The 24,983-nt window shown below is 36.5% G+C and overlaps 1 protein-coding gene across 5 annotated transcripts in view; it reads left to right on the top strand.

The window, feature by feature from the left end:
- Window positions 1-24,983, top strand: part of LOC129235410 (uncharacterized) — a 63,702-nt gene that overhangs the window by 24,772 nt on the left and 13,947 nt on the right. For all 5 annotated transcript variants that reach the window (XM_054869237.1, XM_054869233.1, XM_054869236.1 and 2 more), the window contains exon 3: window positions 23,926-24,659. In XM_054869237.1, coding sequence (XP_054725212.1) covers window positions 23,926-24,659 — 734 coding nt within the window. The remainder of the gene's footprint in view (window positions 1-23,925; window positions 24,660-24,983) is intronic.

Genomic DNA, 24,983 nt, shown 5'->3' with positions numbered 1-24,983 from the left:
CTCGAGCCCAGTATTCAGTTAGCAATCCATCTTTCAACATTCGTTCATAAATTTTTGCTTTCAAACATTCCAAAAATAAAAATGCAATCACCGCAAGATAGTTGACTTTTTCCATTGTAGAAAATATTGGCACACGTCGATACAAAGTGGCTTGTAAACAAAGAATGAATTGACAGAGTAAAATGAAACTTCACATACGTACATAACAAAAAATATAGGTCAGTAGCAACGCCCTTTCTTATCGATCCGCAAAACTTATTGAACTTATTGAGATGCAAAATAAATTAATATGCAACTAAATTTTTGGCGGCTTGAACAATTTCTGAAATGAGCACTGGATTTTAATCACATCAGAATTACACAATTTTGCAGAGCAGAATTTTGAAATACATAATTTCGCAATTAATGATAGTACCAAGTGGAATTTTAGAATACATAATTTTGACACCCAGACTTTTGAACACAGAATATTTTACCGTAAAAATGTTGTACCCAACCCTCTTTTGATAAATTGAAAGATACAAAAATTCATGAAGATGATTACATTTTTTATATAGACCCAATCCCAATGAAAGCAAAAACTAATTTAAATAAATTTTCTTAACAAGTGAGTAAAATCAAAATTACATATCAGCCACACTTGCGCTACCAGGAATGCTGACAGACTGTCAGGCTGGAATAGAGGAAAGTAGGTGGCACATACATATGTATGGGTATAAATTGGCGCGGAAAGCAAAATTTGTTGGGAATATTTCAAGCTAAGTTGGTGTAGGAGTTAAAACTTGCTCACACACGCGCTCGTACTCGAATGGAATGCTAAAGTGGCAACTGGAATTCTAAACATTTTTCATGCATCGTCGTGTTTTCATTTTATTATATTACATTTTGAGCATTTGACTTTCTTGTTGACAACACCGAATTTATGGTGCAACAAAACAGAAAATAAAACACGGAAAATACAAGCAAAGCAGTGGAGATGCTTACATTTCTCCCGAAGCACCACAGCTTCTATGTAGTCCCTCCCCCACTTCTGTTTCGGCAAAAACTACTCCAGTAGAATTTTGAGTGGTGCAGAACGAAAGCTACAGGACATCCTGTGAGCAACGAGAATGTGTCTACCGAAAGTAGATGTGTGTGTACAGATGTGGCAGACAATGGCACAAAGTTAGAAATGCGTCATTTGAAAGGGCAATTTGTAGGCACCGAAAAAAATGTGAAAGATCGCACTTTTTATATGGTCAAAATACGCAACACTGTCAAGGAAAACAAATATAAAAAATCAGAAAAATCTTCAGCTACTTTAGACTTGCACTTTATCATAATAAAAACATTGAAATGTTTATGAAATTGTTCCAAACTTGGATAAATTTTGCACAAAGTGTGTATAATAAAAAGAAAGTATATTAAAAAAATTGCAATTAGAAAATAAATACAATAATTAGTTAAAAGTTGTCACTATGTGGGATTTTTTTTTGTCTTTACGTGTATATTATTCATAAATACTCACACTAATATAAAAATTAGAATTTTTACCTTAAGAGTGTACCCAAAATACGCCTTCCTTTTCTGCCTCTGTTCTGTTCTTTTACCTCTGTTTTCTTTTGTATGGTACCACAAAGGACACATTTGATTTATCGTCCGAGTGGGCATCCGTTTAACCTGTAAGAGATGTAGCACTGAAAGAAAATACGTTTACATAGACCAGAGAGCACCAAGTAATCTTGACGTGTTATTATCTATAAGGCTGATATTAAATCTATTACTTTGAGGAAAAAGAAATTAAATATTGTTGCGTACATTTTTGGGCAAATGGCTTAAAACTGTTTTATGGTCGATCTTTAGCTCCTGAGTAAACTTCGATTATTTCTGTGACTTTATCGACATTATCGACTATTACTTCACATCAAAAATGCCTGAACAGAATCGACAAAACCAAAATTGCACGTAATTAGCTGTTACAGAATCGGCACCATTCACAATCTCAGCGGCCTGGCTTGTAGTTTCGCCCTTATCAAAAGAAAAACTGTAAAATGTACCGAATTTTCCCTTTGGTGACTTCCATTGTTAACACCCTGTAACTCACAACGCAATAGAACAAACAAAAAGGAGGAAACAAAGTTCTTTAGTGGGAAATGTCACCTTGATAACGAGCATAAACTTTAAATTGTTTGATCGATACTTTGCGAGATATCGATCAGTACAGCTATCTACCGAGGAAATAGTGGAATTCGAGTTTTACTCAAGAGGCTTCGGTTGGTTGACCAAAATTGTTTTTATATCCGTAAAAAACTTTGAATTTAGTTTTAGCCATTTAGATGTACTCACAAAGGGGATAGAGAGGAACTAGTAAACACTCGCAAGACACATAACCAATATTCACTACAGGTTCGGCACATTTGAATTCCTGGAATAAAACAGATGACATTTATATGACATCCATAAAAGGATTAGCTACCTTCTTTCTGTATGCCAATGAGATGCATCATTGCGAATGTACATGAAATGAGTTTTGAATAAAAATATTTGGAAGCCTTTACTTCGTCACATAAAGGCAAATTTCGCGAATCAAAATGCAAAGATAATAAAATTTCCATATAATCCTTTTTGCTCACAACCAATTTGCATGAGCACTTTTATTTATTTTATTTTTCAACAGCCCTCGTAACCGTTGGCCCCAGTTAACCTGCAGATCGGCTGCTGGAGTTGTTAAAGCAAAGCATTTGCCAGATTTCAATTTGCTCAAAGGCAAATAAAAGTGCACAAAAAGGCAAATTGTTAAAAAACGCAAAAGGAATGTATTGGCTGCATTTGTTAGCCATCCAGATGGCCAAAGGGTCGTTCAGTGCAGTGCAGTTCTGTGTTAAAGTGCAGCCATTCATTCCGGCCACTCAACTGCAATTGCAATTGCTTCTGCTGCTGAATGCTACGCACACACAAACAGCTGTGCCGGATGTGGTGTAATTGCTCTCTGACTTCATTATTTTGGCTATTTCTTGTGGTATTTTAGTTGCACTCCGCAGTAGCGACTATGCACTGTCTTCGGCACTCTGAACTGCTTTAGCACTTCTTTCCTACGCGCCAAGTGAAAGCGAATGGCAATGTAGCGCATGTTTGCTAATTGTTGGCCTGGTCAGAGTTTAATTAACTTATTCTGCAACGGCAAATGACTACGGTCTCTCATAAAACCCTGTTTCTCGAAATTAGGAGTGGAACATGCTTTATGACTTCTTATTCCATTAATTTTAGTTTCCTTCTAGTACGAGTGCAGTTCATGTTCGCCTCTGAAGGTCATATTTAATTTCGTTGAAATTTATTTCATTTTACGTGCATATTTTTTGGCACTCAGCTGTGGCAATCCTCGCGTCGTAGGTAAATTTTTGAGTCAGTGCCAACGAGTCAGAAAGGACAAGCACTGATTTCGCACTGGTGTGCATGTAGCTGGTTATTATTTTGAGTAGACTGCGTTCCTTCTGGATAAACGGTATCACTTTTCTGCAGTATACGACTCGAAAAATGATACGTAATTATTTCCCAGGTTTAAAGCACCAAATTAATCTTATGGATAAAATAATAAAATTTTCATATATGACTGATATAGGCATAAATAAAATCATGTAAATTCGAAACTTATCTAGTTAGTCACACTTATGCAGTTGGATTTTTTACCAAACCATCACCATATTTTAAGAAAATAGCAAAATGTACAGCTTTTCATTAGAAAGTCCAAAATATTATTATTTTGCCACTTCGGGCGCATGAATTGGTTATAATGAAGTCACTACTTCCAGCCACATTTGATTCGCATTAACAACCTAGACCTGATAAACATTGGTTGCAGTGGTACCAGTTTTCCCTGCGCGGTAGATTTCGATTATTTGTTGACTTATGTCGAATGACTTCGCTTAATGTCGCATTGCCTTCTAGCCATTTTGCATAGATTGCTTTGCCAAATGGCTTACAGATCTACATACCTACCACAAACGGCAAAAACAATGTTTTAATTAAGTTAAAATATTTGTTTGTCACATTTATTGCTTTTGGAGACATTTTGTTCTTGGGCCGTCGCTGTTGGACTCCATTCGATGTCTGGCATTCGAATAAGTTTTTCAACTATTTATTGCTCTGTTTGTATAGTCTGCTGAATGTTATAATAAACATTGTTTTGTCAATATTAATGGAGCTTGAAATTTTATGAGTGGACAGTTTTAGTTTGAAAGCGAAAATTATTAAGTGCACCCGTCAAAATGGATGTTTTTCTGCATGGCTCGATCCAAACAAGCCAAAAATTATGTAATGGAAAATAAATAAATATTTTCTTAATGATGCAAAAACTGCAATTGAGAACTTTTCAAACAGTATGCTTAATTATTTAGTAGGAAAACGCTAACTCGCACTGTTTGTGTGTCAGTTAAATAATTATGTAGGCATTTTGGGGCATTCCGCATAAGTTCAGTATATTAGACCTGATTGAAAAATCTTAGTGTAATATTTTCTTTTTATTAGTTTTCAGTTTCGCCAAGCGAAATAAGAGTGTATGTGTGATGCACGTATAAGTATGCACGAAAACAACAATAATAGGGAAATAAAAAGGGGTTACGGCACCATACCACTAAACACTTAAGTACGTTTGGGTTGTTCACCCTTTAAAGTTCAGCATCATCATCATTGGAGGCGTGACAGTCCGGGTTGAAACTTGACCTCGCTTAATAGCTTCGATCAAGAATCTCGATCCTTTGTAGACATCCTCCAGTTTTTCAGTCTAAAAACCTTGGCGTCGGCATTAACTGTGTGAATCCAAGTTTTCCTTGGGCGATGCCTTTTTTAAGGCCCATAAAACTTACTATTGTACATCTTTTATGCAATTTCGTTTAGATCCATCTTCAGAAAAAGTCCATCCGACTTAAGACGCTAAAGCTTGATGTAGTCAGCAAGTTGAAAGCCGTTTAGCTCAGGCTAGGCATGGAAATGTGGGCGATAGTTGACATGATCTATCCGCACTAAACCAAAATTGCCCCATAGAATTTTTCTTCAGCCGCCTAACGCCTCTCGCAGGTTTCAGAAGCATAAGTAATGCAAGGCCTAATTATTGTTGCGTAGAGTTTCAACTTTGTTTCACTTTCTAATGAAGTGAGATAATGACCCCTACCTGCCAGTCTGCAGGCGCTTCTTATGGTTTTTATTAAGGCGTGAAGAGCTTTGTGGGCCCCTTGTCCTCCTTTTTTGAGTAATTCTGCACCTTTGCCATCGATTCCAAATACTTTGTAACTCTTTTGCTTCATAACTGCACTGTAAATTTCATCCAAAGCGGGTATGTTAAAGTATATATATTTTTAATTTTATTTTAAATTATTATAATACAAAAGTTCAAAACTATTTAAAGTAATTTAAATGTGCACGTCTGTAATCAATCGTCGGTAATCTCCCACCTTCGGTAGTTTTTTTTTTCAGTTCAATTTTATTATTAAAAAATGTACGTTTGGTTTTTATACAGCTAAAATATTCGTAAGGTATTTTATTACTTAATCCATTCTCACATAGCTGTAAGTTACATGGTATTCTTACGACATTACATAAATTTAAAGAAATATGGAAAACTTAACGCCCAAATATTTAAATAAACATTCAGATCAATTTCCGCGTGATGCTTTAGTGAGTCATAGACTAATCCAGCTTAAGCCCCTCTGTTTACTTAAATCTTTATATTAATTTTTCGTTATCTTGTCTAGTGGATATTTTATAGTGGAAGTTAACTCCACAATAGTTGAGTGCCGCTCAGCAAAATAATTTTCAAAACAATATCCACGCGCAGGAAGTATTTATAACGCTACATCCGCCGTGAACTGGAGAAGATAACTTGAGAGCAGTGACTGCAGGAGTTCGCTGGCACAGCGTCTCGCGGCTAATCCGTGTCACGAATTGACTTATTTACTCCTTATTTGCTTATTTACTCGAATTTATTTAAACTTGCTTTGTGTAATAATAAGCCGCAGCCGTTATTACTCAGCTTTGACTATTCGTAAGGCGGAATTAATTACCGGCAACACAAAAAAATCTGTTTATAGTTCTTTAATAAGAAAAGAATGAAAGAATTCTTCGTCTGGTCAATATCTATGTAAATTACCATACACATATGCATATATATACAAAATAAATTCAAAAAACATGCAAAATATTTACCTTCTGCTCAAATATGAACGAGACTGATTTAATAAAACACAAACGGTTAATTATTGTTCAATTTTTATTTTATCTCCTTCAAAGTAATCACCATTGGAGGCGATATACATATGCCAACGTTTTTTCCAATCATCATAGCATTTCTGGAAGGCCGATTTCGGTATGGATTTCAGTTCCTTCTTCGAATTCTCTTTTATGACTTCAATTGTCTCAAAATGTTTTCCACGGAGCGGCAACTTCAGCTTGGGAAACAGGAAAAAGTCACATGGAGCCATATCAGGCGAATACGGTGCTTGCGGAACGATATTCACATTATTTTTGTTCAAATAATCGCGAACAAGACGTGATGTGTGAGCTGGTGCATTATCGTGATGCAAGAACCATGACTTGTTGTCCCACAATTCCTTCCTTTTAAGACGAATGTTCTCGTGCAAACGCTTTAAAACGTCTAAATAATATTCAGCGTTAACAGATCGGCCTTGCGGAAGGAACTCCGAGTGCACCACACCTTCGTAATCGAAAAAAAAACAGTCAGCATAACCTTGATTTTTGAGCGACTTTGGCGTGGTTTTTTGGGCTGATGTACAGCCCTCTGTGAACGATTTGTACCACTGGAAAACACGTGCACGCGATAGAGCAGAGTCCCCATAGGTTGTCTGCAATATTTTTAAGGCGTCTGAAGCCGAAATTTTGTTGGAATAACAAAATTTCAAACAAATTCTTTGTTCAACTTGAATTTCCATCGTTAAATTCGAAAAACACACTCGAGCTTGACTTGTTTACAGTAGCACAGAAAACAAACTATGTGACATATCACGCTGCCATGTAATCTTATAACAGTCCTACCATCCAACAAAAAATTTATTTTTGCCATATGTCATCCGCGGACCGTTTTGTTGATAAAGTCTCGTTCATATTTGAGCAGAAGATATATGCAAATATGCCAGGGCGTATATTTTTTCATTTTCAATTAAACAGATTTCTTGCTTCAATCTCACAGAATTCTGATGCCTCCTCATGATGTACAGCGATTTAATGGTAACTTTACGTTTTAAAAGAAAATGGCTCTTACCATTTTGTGTTGGGTGAAACCGGTTATGTGTTACTGCGCACACAAATAATAGGTGAAAATTCGGGGCAGGATGCCAAAAAATTCTTACTGTCGATAAACCAAGTAAAGTATCGAATATAAGAGCAAATGCTGGTTCCAATGATTCCGCTTTGGTTGAATTTAGTTATTATGTGGCCATGGTGCAAGGACCTCGTGAAGTCGGACATGCATGTGGGCACTTCCACCATTGTTCAGTCTGAATTCAACGACAAAGGACGCAAAACGAACCGAATCCACGCCTGTGGCTATTTGCTGAAACGTATCGAGGTTAACACATTTTCGAAGCCGAAGGTAACTGGCGAAAAGGGGGTAGCATATGCATGATAATACTAATACAAAAATATTGGTTTGATCGCCAAACCCGGGTTAAGAGCAAGAGTTTTTCTACGTGTTTGGTGAAACTGGAATTGACATCACATTTGTAACGACGTAGCAGTAGCTCCGAGAACTTGGATGAGCAGTTCTATTGCATTTGTGGTCTTAATATTTGTATGAAATTTATGTATGGTTAGATTTGGTTATTATTCATGCAAATGCGCGGCATGATATAACAAAACACTTATGCTAAACTAAGCTCAAGAGCAATCCGTATAAGTCTGTGGATTAGGTCTCGAAAATCTATCTATTCAAAAATCTGGTGAAATCCTTTAGTGAAAAATTCGCAAAATGTATTTATTTTTCCAAGAGATGGAAAACGAAAAGTATATAGTATCCCACTTAATGTTTTTTTTTTTAATCTTTCTTACCGGAGGACTTTACAGAAAGTTAGCGTCATATCTAAGCGGACAAAATAAGTCACTCTACGCTTGGACAGCATTTGGGAATTTTGCAAACTTATTGCCAACGGCAATGTTGTGTAGCCCAAGCAGAGCGTTGTTAAATATGTGTCAAAATCCACTTTCTATCTCGGCTATGTTAACAACCAAAACTGTTACGCCTGAGGATCGAAAACCCCAACCTTATCGTCGAGAAGCCAATGCATCTTCAGAGAGTGACAGTTTGGTACAGATTTTGAAGAAGTGTCATCATTGGTTTACTTTTCTTAAATGCTACATAGCGTTTCTACATACATTTCAGTCAAAGGTGAGCACTACAGAAGCTCAGCACTTAGAAAAAGCATGAACAACCCTAATCATTCAGCCATCTAGAAAATAATGAACGTTTGAGTTGCGTACAACGCAGCTCTCGCACCTGTTGATTTCTCACATAACAGTATGTTCGTAAGTCGTCATTAGTTAATCGAGTTACTAGGAAATCGAGGAAGTGATTTGTTTTGCTACTCTCAAACGTTTAATACTCGTATCATAAAATGTTAGGTATTAGCAAGTGAAGTCTGTAAACAGAAAGAGAAACTTGCGCACCGCACAACACAGCAATTCGGGGTACATAACAGAACGTAGAAACCATATTTCATAGTAGCTCGAGGAAGCAATTTGTAGACACTTTCGCACAGCTGCAATAAAAGTAAACAACAGCCTTTTACTAATCAGCCAAGCAGGAACGGAAACGGAAGGTGAAATTCGAAACTAAAAGTCGTTTTGTGTGTATGACAAAAAAACTGCTTAGGAAGCTCAAGAAGATATTTATTTTACGGGCACGTGCACTTATCAAGCAATACTTTGACAATCAGCCCACGATACAGCGGCCGTTAAGAAGAGACTTTCTTGTTTCGCTTTTATCTTGCGGTTTTTTTTTGTTACTTGAATTGAAATGTTTGCAAAGTTCATCGCTTTAGCAGAACGGAAGACTGTTGAGCACTCGTCAGACAGAAGTATAACATACGTTAGGAGAGTTTATCTCAGTAGTTAAATTTTAAATTGCACTTAAAAACCTAATTCGCTGGAAGATCTGATTACGCAAGTTGGAAATGACATACATATTTACACATGCGCCGAATTAACGGAATACCAAGCAGTGCGGGTGGAAGGGAAAAGTTTATGATTAGTCTTGCAGCGGAAGAAGAAAAAGTGGAGGCTGGAAATGAGTAAAGATGAGATTATTAAAAAAGTATGTAAATTAGCGATGGAAGTTATTAAAAACTGCCGAAAATTTGGTTAAAGAACGGGAGGCTTTAAAACGCTGACCATTTTGGCATTAAGTGAGTAATGTAAGCGAATTTGCAAAAAACGTGTATTATATTTTGAATTTAATGTTGCAGAGAAGATATAAAAATTAAGAATGTATGTGCGGATGATATCGGGCGCCAATTCTAGTCTAGGTTAGGCTAGGTTGAAGCGATTATCCACTATGGGATACTCTGGCTCATAGCCCATTGTAATGCCGCGTAGGGAACTTGTCCTTAGCTCTTCTACATCCAGTCTGTACTTATCAAACATTTTAGAGGATCCCTGAATTCCGCAGTACTGAGGCCTTAAGATTCTTTCAAGAATTGTCTACCTAAAATGGTAAATCTACGTTTTAATAGAGCAGGATAATGGTACAGCAGATGCGAGGTCGTCTCTTCCTCATGGAGACACCTTTTTAAGCGGTTATAGCGCCAATTAAGAAGAAGAAGAAGCAGTGAGAGTCGGCCACCATTGACGGACTATTCTGCAAGTGGTTTCATTACGCCATCTTTCATTCGCAGCGTCATGGCTTTTATTATTGCCATCAGTTCACCTTGAAAGACACTAGAGTAGCCGGGGAGTCGAGTCTTTGAACCTTGTAACCCTTTTTAATTATCACATCATTTTCAAGGGCATTCCACCATACTACAGTACCATAGTAGAGAATTGACCTAATTTCCGCTGAGCCAATGTATTATTCTGACCTTCCCACATTTCTCCAGATTTACTTCTAGTCCTCGACCTTTACACCAAAGTAATAGTATGTTGTGAGATCTTTGATGAAGATCTCACAATGTTGGAAGATGTTTTCCCGATATTGCTATTATAATACCATCGGCCCATGATGGAAGGAATAATGAGATGGCGCCTATCGTGCTGCTATTCTAACTAAAATCTAATGATTATAATTTTGTAAAGTATACATTTTTTAAAAGTTAGTTCAATAATTCTCCCAGTTTTATTTAGCTTTACTTGTTTTAACATCTGGTCGCATTGCCCGCGATTGCAGTTGCTGTTGGTGTTCTTCTGCAGTCAAATCTCTCTCTCGCTACTGTAGTGTTGCCTAGCTTTGGATATAAAAACGCACTAAAATGCCCATTTAAAGAAAATAAAATACCAAATTTTTATTGAATTACTTAAAAAACTTTGTATGCGTGACAAATTGCCTTTAAAATCTGCGTATGTTTTAAAAACATGTGTTATGGTTATGTACTATTTAGTTTATGAGTCTTTTATTAAAAGAAACCCTTTTGTCAAGAGAACGACTTGTTTGCTATTTTTGAGGTTATGTAACAAGATAAGGTACTCTTTCTCTAAAAATGTCGTTTCTTCAGTATTTTGTAGTATTTTTTGTTTATCTCTTCTATGAATACACCTTTTGATGCCCTATGCCCCACCATGTTAAGAAGAGTTGAGAGAAGAAAGTTTAATATTCTTGCATAACCTTAAAGAGAACAAAAAATTAAATTTGCACTTTCAAAATATAAAATTTTATAAGAATCAACAAATTTTCATTAGCACTAAAATCTTCTCAGAGTAGCCTTTTTTAACCTTCTTTTGATTAATAATAAAGTTTTTTTTAACTTACAGTTTCGGTAGCTTTAAATTATTATAAAAAAAGAAACAAACACGAAACTTAAAAATTTTCGCATTTTGAGTATAAATAAGCATTAAATTTATTGCGAAGAGCAAATGGTTGGCAACACTGCACAACTCAACTAATGTGACGTCACACACTCTCTGATGGGCGCAATCTTGTTTCTATCATTTTTGCCATCGGCCTAAGAAATTATCTTATCTCCCATTTTTGCAAGTTCCTAAAGAAGATTGCTAACAGCAAGGTGGAAAGATTACCCCACTCTGGGGTGTGCACCTGCCGAAAATTGATGGATGTTTCTCCCAAATCTGCGCTTATCGTCCTAGCCATGCAAAATCACGTATTTCGTAATCGAAACACAATATCACTACAACGTACCAAAGGCCAAACAACTGCTTTGGTACGATATACCCCACATCTCAAGACTAATCGCGATTCGCGCAGGACTCTGGAATGAAAGAGCGCTCGTGGCGAGGTTAAACACGCCACACAACAAAAGAAGCAAACTCCTGTGCTATGAGATTTCGACAAACCATTCAGCAACAGCATGGAAGAAATTTCAGGAATGGAATTTATGTATCTTCTTTTCTTTCTGGACATAACAAAGTGGGTATAGGAAATAGCAAATCAGCAAACTCAATCTTCAAGCAGCAGAGGTATTAAAACGGTGTTATATGCTAATTAGGTGTCGAATCACAAAGTACTTATGATGAAAAATTAAATGCTCAATATAATATGAAACAAGCATAATTTGATATTCATATATTTCAACAAATCAAATTATTTCTTTCTCGCATTCCAAATAAATAAATCTAGATATTTGCTAAAATGATTGTGTTCAAGGTTTTCCTTTAACGCAAAAGGCATGAAATGAAATAAGACACAAAAGAATTCAAAGAATCATAACGAGTGCAAGGAAAAGATGGAAAGAACAAGAAAAATATCACTAATGCATTTATTTCTTTCTTATCATGACTGGACCACTGCTTCCGCTAATGAATCCCATGAGTGTAATTACACCATGAAAAATATAAAGTATAGAAGAATGCCAGCATTCACTGAATCGCCAAAAACAGGAAGCGAGCCAAGAAGCCGTTTAAAAACAGTAATACTCACCTCGCTCAACGTAGTCGAACAGATTTGTCTGTGACTGCCATTTGGGAGGGCACTGCTTCGAAACCCACTGCGAACATGAACTACCAGAATGGCTGAAAAGGTTTTTTCTAGCGGTTCCGAGCGTATTTCTGTCATGAAAAAGCTTTTTGAAAAAACCATCTGCGGTTCGGAGGGAGCAGAAAAGTCACTCCCAGTGTTTGCATATAATATTCACCACGAAATCCACTTATGCTTGCACACTGCTAAGTGCACACATATGTACATATGTATGTATGTGTAAACACATTTTAAGACTATCAAATTCTTACGGAATTTATAATTATTTAGCAAATAATCTTGAAGTGAGCTTTCCCAGTCCCTTTTTCTCATATTTTACTAACACTATTTTTGCCGTAATTATAATCATTTTTATTTCGAAAGATAAGCTACTTTGAAATATTGTTCGTAGGTTTGAGATAAATTTCACTTAATATTTTTTAAAGCTTTTCTGTCTCTCTAAGCATTTTTTTAATCGACCTCCCTCTTCTCCTACCGCATATTTGGTTGAGTGAAAAAGGCTTTATTGTATATGGTAACCCATTTGCAATATTCATTTATAAAAGTACGTACACATACGTGAGTGTGAGAGCGTAGGTTAGGCTAAAGAAACTAATTTAAAACGCCAAGCTAAAAAATTCAATTAAATTGTGGCTCTTAATTGAAATTAATGCTTGTATGAGGGCAAAAGCCCAGCGCGTGCTCATTAAAAAACATATCCGGCAAATTTGTTGCTAGCAAGCCACGCTGTCAACAATGCGAGCACAACAAACCGAAGGCGGTAAGTAGCGATGCCCTGGTTCGAAACAATGCCACTTGCCATGTTGTTGAAGCACAAGAGTTTTAGGATATGCAAGACAATTTTTATTTGAATTTGTAATGTAAATGTACGTGGGAGTCGGTTCCCGCTTCCTACGGCGCGTTGCTTTAGCCACCCAATCGTTTGGGTGGCAGCTAGTTTGTCTACCTAACAATAGGTGTGTCAAGCAGTCTGTCAACCCGATAAGTTTGCCAACCAACCGAATGGGAACTGTGATTGGCGCTCGATGGCAAATGAAATGCGCCAACTTTGCTAAACCAAACAGCACAAAAACAACGAAAATTTTATCAAAAACTATATATATATGTATATGTATGTACTCGTAGGTACCCGCCAACCAGCGTAGCGTACCGTAGGTACCCGTGTAAATGTATGTATATATGTGTTGGTGGTGCGAGCTTGTGATTTTATTGTGGACTCATTATTACAGTTTTTCGCAAAAACAAGCAAATTTCCAAAGCTTCATACAACTGATTTTTCTTGTGGTACTCGCATGAGTGACATGATTCACTCAAATTCACCGGCTAGCAGGCGGCCATAGCTTCTGAGAGTAATTTATTTATTTGTCCATCAACGAGCATTTCCGTTTGTCGCCTTTAAAACTTGTATATATTAACATGCCCTTACTTTCGATGCGAGAATTACACAAAGGGCAAAGAGAATATTTCATTCGAGTTGTGTTCGACTTCCGCTCGTCCTGGGGAGGCAAGCTTATTGGTACATGTGTATATATGTACGCTTTGGTTGGTTATTGGCTCAAGCATAATTTAGTCTGGGAGCATTAAATATGTAATCAGATTTTTATGTAAATATCTCAGATGAAGAGAGCGCCTATTTTCGTAAATCATGGCATCAACGCCATTTCGCTTGGAAATAAAATTAGTTAACTACTTTAACTTTCCTCGCGAAGTGAATTAGTGTGAATTCATATTTAATTTACTTTTTGCTTTATTTAATTTAATAAAAGCTTTTTGCTAAATTAAAATCATATTTTTTTGGAAAATTTTACGTAAACAAACCTGTGTACAAGGGGTAGAAAATAAGTTCCTGGATATTGTCAATAAAATACCAGCAAATTAAGGTGCGAGCAAAATTTTATTATCGACTTTCAAAATAGTCCCATTTTAACCCTATAAAATCACCGCGTCGTTGCGCTCGTGATAGCCCATCAAAGTGAACCAGTTCAGTATCGTGGTTGCAGCTTCCTTAATCCCTCGTACACAGCCATGATAAGTTCTCTTGACAAGAAACTAAAACTTATGGTCCAAGCTATAATGAGTATGACAACGTTGAAATGCGTATTTACGCCAAAAATTCTTGCTCAAAAAAGGCGGGACCGACTGGTTGTTCTTGTGAAAGATTCAGCCATTCTAGACTAGTTCGATCCGCACACATCTGCGGTCGTGAGGCCGCCCTATTATGCCAACATACAATTTTTCAGTCATTGTCCGTCAGGCAGAAAATATTCACGACGAATGATGAAACAGATATAAAAAAAAATATACAAATATCAACATTGACCTTAGTTGTGACTTGGGCATCATCGCTTGGGCCCTCCCCACCCTTTTCACCAACCGACTTGGTTTACGCTGACTTTGTCTATGTGACTCGCGCTCATACTCAATCATCGGGTCTCGAGTTCAGTAAATTATCGAAGGATCTCGGAAGGGTTATCGTTCATTGAGGACACTGTAAATATAAAGAAATAAATATTTCCTTTTCCAGTTTTGGAACTAAACTAAATTCCCGGAAGAGGTTGGAACACACCTCGAACCTACTTTAAGCTACCTCATAATTCCAGGCATACATCCACAAAATAGTGTTTGCTCTCAATTCGATATCATTAAAATAAAATAATATGAATATGAAAATACCTGAGCTAAATAACTAAATGAAGGGTAAAAATCCAAATTACAAGAAGAGGAAGAAATTTCCAATTCATTACGGTAGTGTGAGGTACGTTCCTATATAATAAGATGGAATTTTTAACAGTAAGTTTTCAGCTTCAAGGCCAAGAAGATCGGACCCTAGTTACGCCTTCACGCGTATTTCTACTGCGAGCCTCCACATTAGAATTATTCGTAGGATGTTGCTAATCGTAATTGCATTCGCGCAATGAGTGCTCGTAATAAGATTCTAATTTCATTCCGCTCGTATGAAGCCCTTCGAGTCAAGTAACATATGATGACGACAAGGACATCAAGGAATGTTTGCTTGCAATAAGAAACCAAAAGATAAATCAAAGCCAAATTATGAAAGCGAGTGAAATTCCTCAATTCGGAAAAATAAAAAAAAAACCTCGAGCGGACTTAAATAATTCAATATGGATATAAAACCATTTCCTTTGAAGCTTTCCTGCGATATGCGCACATGCACACATTTGTGGCAGTGAAATTGGCGTCGCGATAAAGAAATAAAAAAATAAATAAAAGCATAAATAAGATTAAAAATACCATTCAAACAACAGTGATTGCATGTTGGCGGATACTTCAGCGAAATACGTAAAATTTCTGCCAGATACTTTTCAAGTGGATACAAATTGTGTCAAAAAAATACAAACAAATATTAAAAAAATGTACAAAATTGCACTTGCTCACTTACTCTGCACTTGCTGAAAAAGTTGCCAGTACTCGAGTGATGCACATAAAGAGAGAAAACTGCTGTGAACGAGCTTGAAGTGGAAGTGGTGATCACATTGCCAGCAACAGTCGGTGCTGGGACAGTTGGTGAAGTCGGGAGGCAGTGAACAGTTTTATAAACATACCCTGACATATGTTAAATGATGTTAAATCTAATGCCTGATGAATCCCCTCTAGTCAAAAATTAAAGTCCGAAAGCCAAACAAATTTACCTAACTCATCTAATTTACATAATATGACTCTACTCCTCACTTATTAACACACTTTTATTAGGTCGGGTTGTATGTATGTATGTATGTATGTAACGGAATCTTTGAGCTTAATTTTCACTGGCTTCTAAAAATCTGATCGACTTGGAATTTTGCACACCTAACAAGGACCGATGACAATGCAATAATTTGATAAAAGTTTTCCATTATCCTTATTAGGATTGCCAGGATTAATATTTTCTTTTTTTACCTGTGGGCAAAAAGTAAGGTGAATTTGGTTGTAAAATGAAAAATCTTTATTTATTCTTGTAAACCAATTTCATCCCCTTCAAAATAATGCCCTCTCGATGAAATACACTTATGCCAACGATTTTTCCAATCCCCAATATGCCAAATAGTCCATTTCCGGTATAGCCATCATCACCTTCTTCGATTCAGCTTTTATCTTCTCAATCGACTCGAAACGCGTTCCCCGGAGTGGTCTCTTGAGTTTTGGGAACAGCCAGAAGTCACACGGAGCCAAATCAGGCGAATACGGTGGTTGCGGAATTGGTGCGTGGAATTTTTAGCGAAATGGTCACGAAGAACGAATTCAGTGTGAGACGGTGCATTACCGTGATGCAAAAACCAAGAGTTGTTGGCCCATAATTCTGGTCTTTTTAGACGAATTGCTTCACGTAAACGACGCATAACGCTCAAATAATATTCCTTATTAACAGTTTGGCCAGGTGGAACGAATTCATAGTGCACCACACCACGAAAATCGAAAAAAACTGGCCAATGGAGTGGGGAAAATTTTGCTTCACTTTCATAACCTTCTGTACATAGGTAGTTGCCAATAGAATGATATATTACTCTATCAAGCATCCCACGCTTTTAACTCTAATTTGAATTATTCTATTTGTATCTTAATTTTTGTTATAATTCTGTTCTGAGGTAGTTGACTATGACTGACCGTTCGATTTGCTATTTCTTCATTATAGGTCTCTTTGTCATTAAAATTTATTTTCTACTTTTTAGTTCGATTAGCAATAAAAGCGTGTTTTTTAGTTTTTTTAAACTATTTTTTATTTCACAGAAGAAATACAGATCAAGTTATTTGGAAAAACAAATCGAAATTACTTTTATAAAAAAACTTTTAATTTCATTAAAATGTATTAGTGATCGCAACAGTCAGCATCATGAAAATATGAGTCGTTCGGAGACAACATTCCACCCATCTCCTAGATATTTCTTCCATCAACTTCGGTGCGTATACGTCATTTTTTTTTTGTTTTTTTGCTATTGGCATCAAATTTCGTTTACTGATTATCTGTTGCTTCGAATGGATTTATATTAAGCTCCAACCCTTTAATAATTAGTATAAAACCGAAACCACCAAAATTTTGAAAACCTGGGCAGGAAACTATCGAAATATTGATTCCAGGCGATATATACGGAAATATCGATAATTCTGATCATAAGAGCCAAGCCAAGAAGAAGCAGATAAGTGAGAAGAGGGCCTCTAAATCTCAACATCTCATTGATAAGTTGTTTAAAATCAGTGGAAACGCTCAGCATAAGTTGAAGGAATGCTCAACTTTAACCAGTCGAGGTTGTATGCGCCCAACGGCTCATTAGTAGATTTTTGGATTTTTGGCATACCAATTTCTGTAGTGCAATAAAACATGGATTTACTTCAAGCGCTAGTTTTACAGATGGCCCCGATTGAAAAATATATACGAAAAATGGGGCAAACATAGGGAAAATTTATATATGTATATAATATAGAACCAAAAATCTGATTTGTTTGCTTATATACTCGCTCTCATGTAAAGCTTTAACATAGTTACGGAATTGAATTTCATCCCAGCTAAACTGACAAAATGCCGCCTCTTTTACTTTTTCCGCCCAATGGCCTTTAAGCATATAGTAGGTTTTTATTTAGCGCCAGTGTTCTACATACTCATATTTTTATATTTTTTAATTTTTTGCTTGCAATTAAAAATCAAACACAATTCCCGGAGCGGAAAATATAGAAATGGGCATCGAAAGCGCTTGAGCACATTTTTATTCTTCTTTTCAATGCAAAGTATTAGTATGTTAAAAGGTCACATTCACACAGATTTTTTATGTGAGTGAATGTGTTCATATGTGTGTGCAATTGTAATCATGCACCAAGCAGTTAAGCTCACTGGTTTCCACATAAGGAGCATGGACACTGTTGTAACTGGCTTTCGAATATAAAACGTAATCAATCGCAATAAATATAACTTTCAGATATAATCACACGTACAAGGCTGACTCAAATATGATGAATCGAAATCTTGTTCGAAGATCTGTTAAGGCGTCGAGTATAACAATCAGAGATAAGGAAAGGCTAGTTTGTGAGCGAAAAAAACTGTGATTTTCTATGCGGTTCAATTTCACCTACCATTGCCACCACACCTTCGAACAGCCCATAGAGAACAGTGAAACACCCGTATGTACGAGTACAATCTGTTTCTACTGAAAGATAGATGATCAAAGATGGTATTAAAAACCTTCCATTATGTCGTAAAGGATATAAAAACTTAACATTATTCGATGTAGAAAAATAACGTGAGGGTTTTTGTATCGAAAAACATGAGAACAAAAATTCCTTCTCAACTGTCTTGCTCCTACGGGGTCTTTCAAGTACGTCCGTCAAGACTTTAGTTGTTATTAGTTTACTTACACAAACTCTATCGGATATAGCCCCGTTCCCACGACTGTCGATTCTACGTTTCCGGTTGGACCTAGATTTATATCCGACCAAGGACTGTCACTACAGCAACAACAACAACAGCATCAGATATGTCCGGATGACAGCGACGGGTAAATTCTTGCAGAATATCGTGAAATTCTTGCTGCAAATTTTGCTTGCCATAAATTGGGTTTTCTTGTGTGATGAAGCGCATGCTTCGGCGTGTTGTTGAAATCAAATAACATTCATATCTATTTCTTAAAAAAAAACTTAACTTAACTTACGTGTTTTAATTCGAAATTTTGATCATTTTCAAAGCTCTGCCCTTCATATTTGAAATTGGACACCCTTTTTGTAATGAATTTTAATTAGATATGGTCCCCAGTTCAAATTCAACTCATTTTAATAAGTTGTAGATTTCCTACTCAGCATCTTTTCAACAGAGAAAGCCGTATAACGAAACATTGCTCAAAGAAAGCTCGAACTTGAAACTCCGTATTAAAAAACAAAAAACACACAGAAATAATTAATCATAACGCACGTACATTATGGGATCAACGCAGTTTTTATTATATATGGGGTAATTAAGTAGCTCTCGACTACAAATCATCAAGTAATATTAGTAGTGTTGTGTAAGTACTTTAGTGAATCTGGCTCGGTCTCGTCATTACTAAGGGTAACAGATGTAGTAACCAGTTGGTCGGTTATAGCCCAGCCAACTAAACCTATCTCAGGGTTAGGAAGAATTTCGGCCTGTACAGCTGAGTAGCACACAAAAAAGTGCGTAGCCAAATGAACGTGACCCAATGCAATTTTTTTTAGCAGAGATATTTCACGAGGGTATCTTTCTGATAGATGGTTTAGAATTTGAAAACTTTAAAGTACTGTAATTTCTTTGTGCTATTGGCAGTGGAAAGGCGAGTCCAACAATGCATAAATATGTACACATATGTTCAATGGTAAAGCGAATTTGCGCCGAGAATTTTTTAAAATTCGCTAATGAAAGACATTTGCTTGTAGTCTCCTAGACTGTTGTCACATTGGTGATTTATTACTTTCAATTTATTTATATTTGTTAATTAGTCCAACACAACAGCCACAGGTTATATTGTATTTCAGTATTAGATTCTAATGTTACTACAATGTAATGCATACTAAAATTAAAATTGTCACAATTTGAACTTAACATTTAAAATTTATTAATTGCATTATTCTTGAAGGGTCAGATTTGAAGAAAGAGAAAGAGTAATACAACAACTAAGCGAGGAAGAGACAAATGATTAAATAGGACAAATTATCCTTCCCTGTGAGTGGTATTTAAGTAATGTTTTAAACTGGAATGCATCTTTAGTAGCCCTGAACTTAGGGAGTAGATTGTTCCATAGGCGGACAGTATGGACGAAAAACTGACGTTCAGATATTGCAGAAGAAAATTTGAAGTGCAAAAGCTGTTGTAATCGTGCCGATTGAGTAATTTGAAGACGATTTTTGAGATGCTCTTCAGAAACTATGATTTTGTAATTTTCATCATATCGTCGAGTGATATCGAGTGTATCTTGCGAGCCCACAGAGAGATCCGATTATACCGTTTCCTGCTATATAAATATTCCTGGAAATGTTATTATAAATCGCATTGAGCGTTTTACTGCACTGACTATCGTGTTAGCATACAGTTCACAGCCCTACAACAACGTTGGCAGAAAATAAGATCTCGCCACGAGCAGTCTTGTGGGCATTGCTGTTAGGTGCTGTGTTAACCATAAAGATCCTAGCATTCCGTATACTTTACCAATTGCACATGGATACGATTTAAATTTGAATTTGCTGAATCGAATGCGTTGATAGCGAAAGGTGTAACAGTTGAATTTAAAAAGCCAATACTCCGAATTTAAGCATGCAAATATTTTAATATTTTTTATGCGAATTTCACTTTCACTTAACCTTTAACTACTGAGGTGAAATATTTGGACGTAGTTACTGAGGTGGGGATAAATTTTACCCCTTTATAATCTATAAATAATATTTGTGAACGAAATTTTTTTTTTAAACTATTTGTTTTTATTTGGAATACTAAAACATATTTTTAAATGAATAGAGTAATAAATTTAAAGAAAACGAACTTTTAGTTTAACAAAACAAGGACTTTATTTCATAGTCACTTTTCTTAAAACTAAAAAAACAGCACTAACATAACTTAAAAAAAATTGTAAGAAAAAAATCAAAACTAGATAAAGGCACTTTTCACAGCCAAATTTATGACATTAGAATCACAAAAAAGAAAACAAACAAAAGTTATGTTCAAAAAAAAAAACTGCAGATCAATCTTTTTGGAGGATTTTTACTCATCAAATTCCTTATTTGCACACTTTACGCATACGCGTATACTGCATCCCATACACATAGGCTTAGTACAAAACAAACAAGCATGTGGAGTCTTCCGCTTCAACCTACTAGGGCAAATGTAGCATAACTTTTTCGCAGTTGTGGCCGTCTCTCCTAGAGGGGAAGCTACGGAGTCTGGTCCTAAGATGCTACTTATATAATCTCGAATTAACCTGGGTAGTCGAGGATTATGCTGTCGCAAATGTGGTAAAATCAATTGCCGGCCTAGACTTTTCAAAAAGTCTGCCCTCGATTTATCATCAAACTCAGCACAAGATTGATATATAACGTAAGCATTTGCGGCACTTATATCCAGTAGTCTATAAAAAATTGCGAGTGGCCAGCGTCGCGTACGTCGAGTGGTTGAATATATGGAGCACTTCTTATCAAGTTCATCAACTCCCCCTTTTGTGTTATTATAGTCTGCTATTATAGCCGGCTTTCCACTTTGGATATCGCTTTCTTCCCTGTGATGCATAGAAGATAACAAAAGAACAGCTTTATTTTTGTGAGGCACATATGATAAAATGGTAGCTTCTTTGGTAAAACCGTATAAACAAGATCCAATTGGTCTGTTTTTATTGGGCTGAAATTCGGGAGGTATTTCCCTTTTATTTTTCTTTAATGTACCCAAGTACGTAAGCTGTCTTTTTTTTAATTCTTCTATAACCTGCATTGAGGAAAACCAATTATCAGCAGTAATATTTCTGTTACTTCCTTCTATAATTTTAGTTAGCCTTAATACGGCTTGTGTTGGTACTGATAGCCTTTTTTCTTCAGTTGTGAGACCATTTCCGTCAGAATTTTTGCCATGGTATATATAAGCATTTGCAAGGTACTGTGTGCGAGCATCTGTTAACGCCATTATTTTGATGTCATATTTTGCTGGCTTTTTTGGCATATACATTTTAAATCTGCACCTACCGCGAAACGGCACTAACATTTCATCGATGCATCCATGGGTACCAATTGTATAATTTTTTCGGCAGTTTTCTATAAACTTATTGAACAGTTCTGAAATGGCAGCCAATGGATCCGTTAATAATCGTTCATTTCTGTCTGTGGAGCAGCTAAGGATGCATAGGAATCGTTCCACCGACATTGTGGACCTGAAAATTTGTCTGCCTGTTCCATCTGTTGCAAATGTAAGGCTAGTGTCTTCGTGATTCGATTTGAAAACGGACGAATATATCAAAACACCGAAATATGCTCGCAACTCAATAATATCCAAACATTTCGCTTAACTTCTTTGAGACTTATCGAACTTAGCCTTTAGTTTGGTATTTGTGTGTTGAAGAATTAGGTTCTCTATATTTCTATCGAAAAATCTTGACCAAAACCCAATTATTCCATCTTCAAGGTTTTGCTGCAATGCTTTTGGCAAGCGCACGATGTTATGTAGTGGAGTCTTACTGCACCGTGCTGGCTCTTTTGCGGACCACTTATACCCATTTTTTCCATAAAAATATTTGGTTACTCCTATTGACTCAATTGCGTCTTCTCCATCTCCATGTTCATTAGCATTGTCAATTTCTTTAGCAACATCTTCCTCGGAAACATCACATTTTCTTCCTTCTTCATCTTCAATGCTCATTATATCATCCGTATCACTATCTTGAAGGCAAAAATCAGGATCAGCAATTTCATCATCAACGTCACTGATTTCGTCATCGTCTTCCAGCAATCTGGCTATCGCTTATTCATTTAATTTGCTTGAATTTGACATAACCTAATAAAATAAGTTGCAATAAATCGTAGGAGTAGTCAAAATGATTCCACGAAAAACTAACGCTAAGCCTGAGAAGTGGTATTTTATTTTCTATTAAATACTTACGCTTAGTCTGATGTGGTGGTAAAATAATTTCTATTAAAAAAATACGTAACCCCGGACGAGTGGTAATTTTGACACCAGCACTGGTATATCTCCGCTTATACAATACCCCCGACTGTAGAAACACAACTGAATAATAATCATAGGATAACGAGAAGATACCAAGAGAATGAAATTCAGAGCGCTCAACTGCAGAGAGTGAGAGAGAAAACAAACTACGAGGTGTAAAATTTACCACCACCTCAGTAGTTAAAGGTTAACAATAAATTACCAATAACAATGAACAAATAATGAAATAACAATGAAAAAAAAATTTGCGCCTCAGAGTATGCAACGATCATTATTGGCGTCTATATGGACTGACGACACATAGGCAAAGATGCCGGACGAGCTTTGATGTTAATTTAATCGTCCCAGGCAATGTTGAAGCTAGTTCACTAGCGCCAGAAACTGTCTGGAATACTGTGACACCGATATCCATCAGCTGTGTGATTATGATTCAGGAGTTCCGCGCTATACTTTAGGGTTCGATTTTTCGGTGATTGTTAAACCATGGTGAAGTATTTAGCCTGAGTTTATGCCTGCAAAATTGTTTAATTAAACTTAATCTAACTTGATAGCATAGTTAAACTGGTCCTAAGAGATCGTGGGTAAGGTGTGAAAACTATGCAGAAAATATGGAGAAACTTAATTGTATGGCTGAAAAATTAAACTTAAGCATTTCTTATTCGGGTAGTCAATTTTGAAAAAAAAACTTTGAAGGCGACCCCACAATATCTATATTCTATAAAATAAAAATTAAAGTTGTTACTTCTTAAGCTTACAGCTTCTGTAAGATAAATTTAAAAGTCATGGCTCTCCAGCTTGATGTATATTGATTTCAATGATAATTGAGTAGAAATATGCTCGCATAAATATACAAATATGTACACTTCAGAAGAAAGTATTTACCTGCTGCAACTGACATTTTTCGAATATGAGGAATGGTGCGAAGTCGGTTCTTGTCATTCTCTATGCGCTTAATAAGAAAATATTGAAGTGTCAATTTCCCTTCCATTAGTTTGAATATCTATAATATGTATGTATGTATGCATATTCTAAATGATGTATGTATGCATATTCTAAATGATGTTCACTGTTTTACAAACTGAATTAACTGAGCGTTCAATTTAGTTATTTTCAATAGGGTAGTCCATTGCATCCTATCAATTACATTCACACTGATTTCTTCTTGCAGACTCCACCGTCGCTTCATCGACGTATGCAATAATATCGTTAACAAAAACAACAAATACAGCAACGCCAAACGCAATGTTATTTTTAAACACATCTACAAGCAACGTGCCGACAGCAAGAACTGCCGAGAGTTCGGCCCCAACACAAACAAAGAGCGTAACAATAGCAGCTATGGGAGTAACACCTCCAACAAACTTGGCTGCGCCACCTGTATTATCATTAGTTTCAGCCTCAGCAATAACAAATGTCCCTGACGCTACGCCCGTTACCGATGCAATGCTATCTACGCCACCTATCCGTTCGCCTTCAGCATCGCCTCTGCGTCCCATATCAAACCCATTGTCGTCTTCCTCAGTAACAACAATAATGCCAGCAAGTGATCCACCAGTAGAGCTATTTGCAATGGAAAAGGTAACAACTATAGCAACAACAACAGACGACAACGTGGAAAGCGCCACGATTAGCCTGCAGCCTCCGCCACCTTCCGATGTACTCATAAAAGGCTTTTCCATACCAACATTTTTACCACCATTTCCGTCTTTTGCCATGGCTGACCTACCAGCTTACAAATTGGCGCCTACTTCGTTAGCAGCAGTCACTCCGACTGTGTCAACAGACCCTCAGGATCAACTTTATTTAGCCGCCTACCAGCAAAACGCGCTCCGCCTCAACCTATCCATGCCAACGATGAATATTACCGTTCAGATGGGCAATCACGCTTACCTGCCTTGCAATGTAAGTGGCACATATTTTTATACATTCACATATGCACACATACATATGTAAGTATGTACAAGTATAGGAGTTCATAGCAGAAAATGCTACTCCGATATATAAATAAGGATATACTCTTTGGAGTATAAAAATTGCATCATCAACTAAGGCAGGCGACCTAGTGGAGCGGTGAGCAAAGCCTAATTTAATTAAAGATTTTGTTCTGTTAAAAACGCAGTTTGCATCATTCGAAAAATCGTTTTTAAAAACTTCCTTGCTTTATGAAAGCGAAGAGAAAAGTAAAGTGGGAGAAAAATAAACATAACCAAACATGTCTGTAATATG

This window comes from Anastrepha obliqua, chromosome 1, assembly GCF_027943255.1.
Source record: "Anastrepha obliqua isolate idAnaObli1 chromosome 1, idAnaObli1_1.0, whole genome shotgun sequence".
NCBI lineage: Eukaryota > Metazoa > Arthropoda > Insecta > Diptera > Tephritidae > Anastrepha > Anastrepha obliqua.
This window is presented reverse-complemented; position numbering and strand designations above follow the sequence as displayed.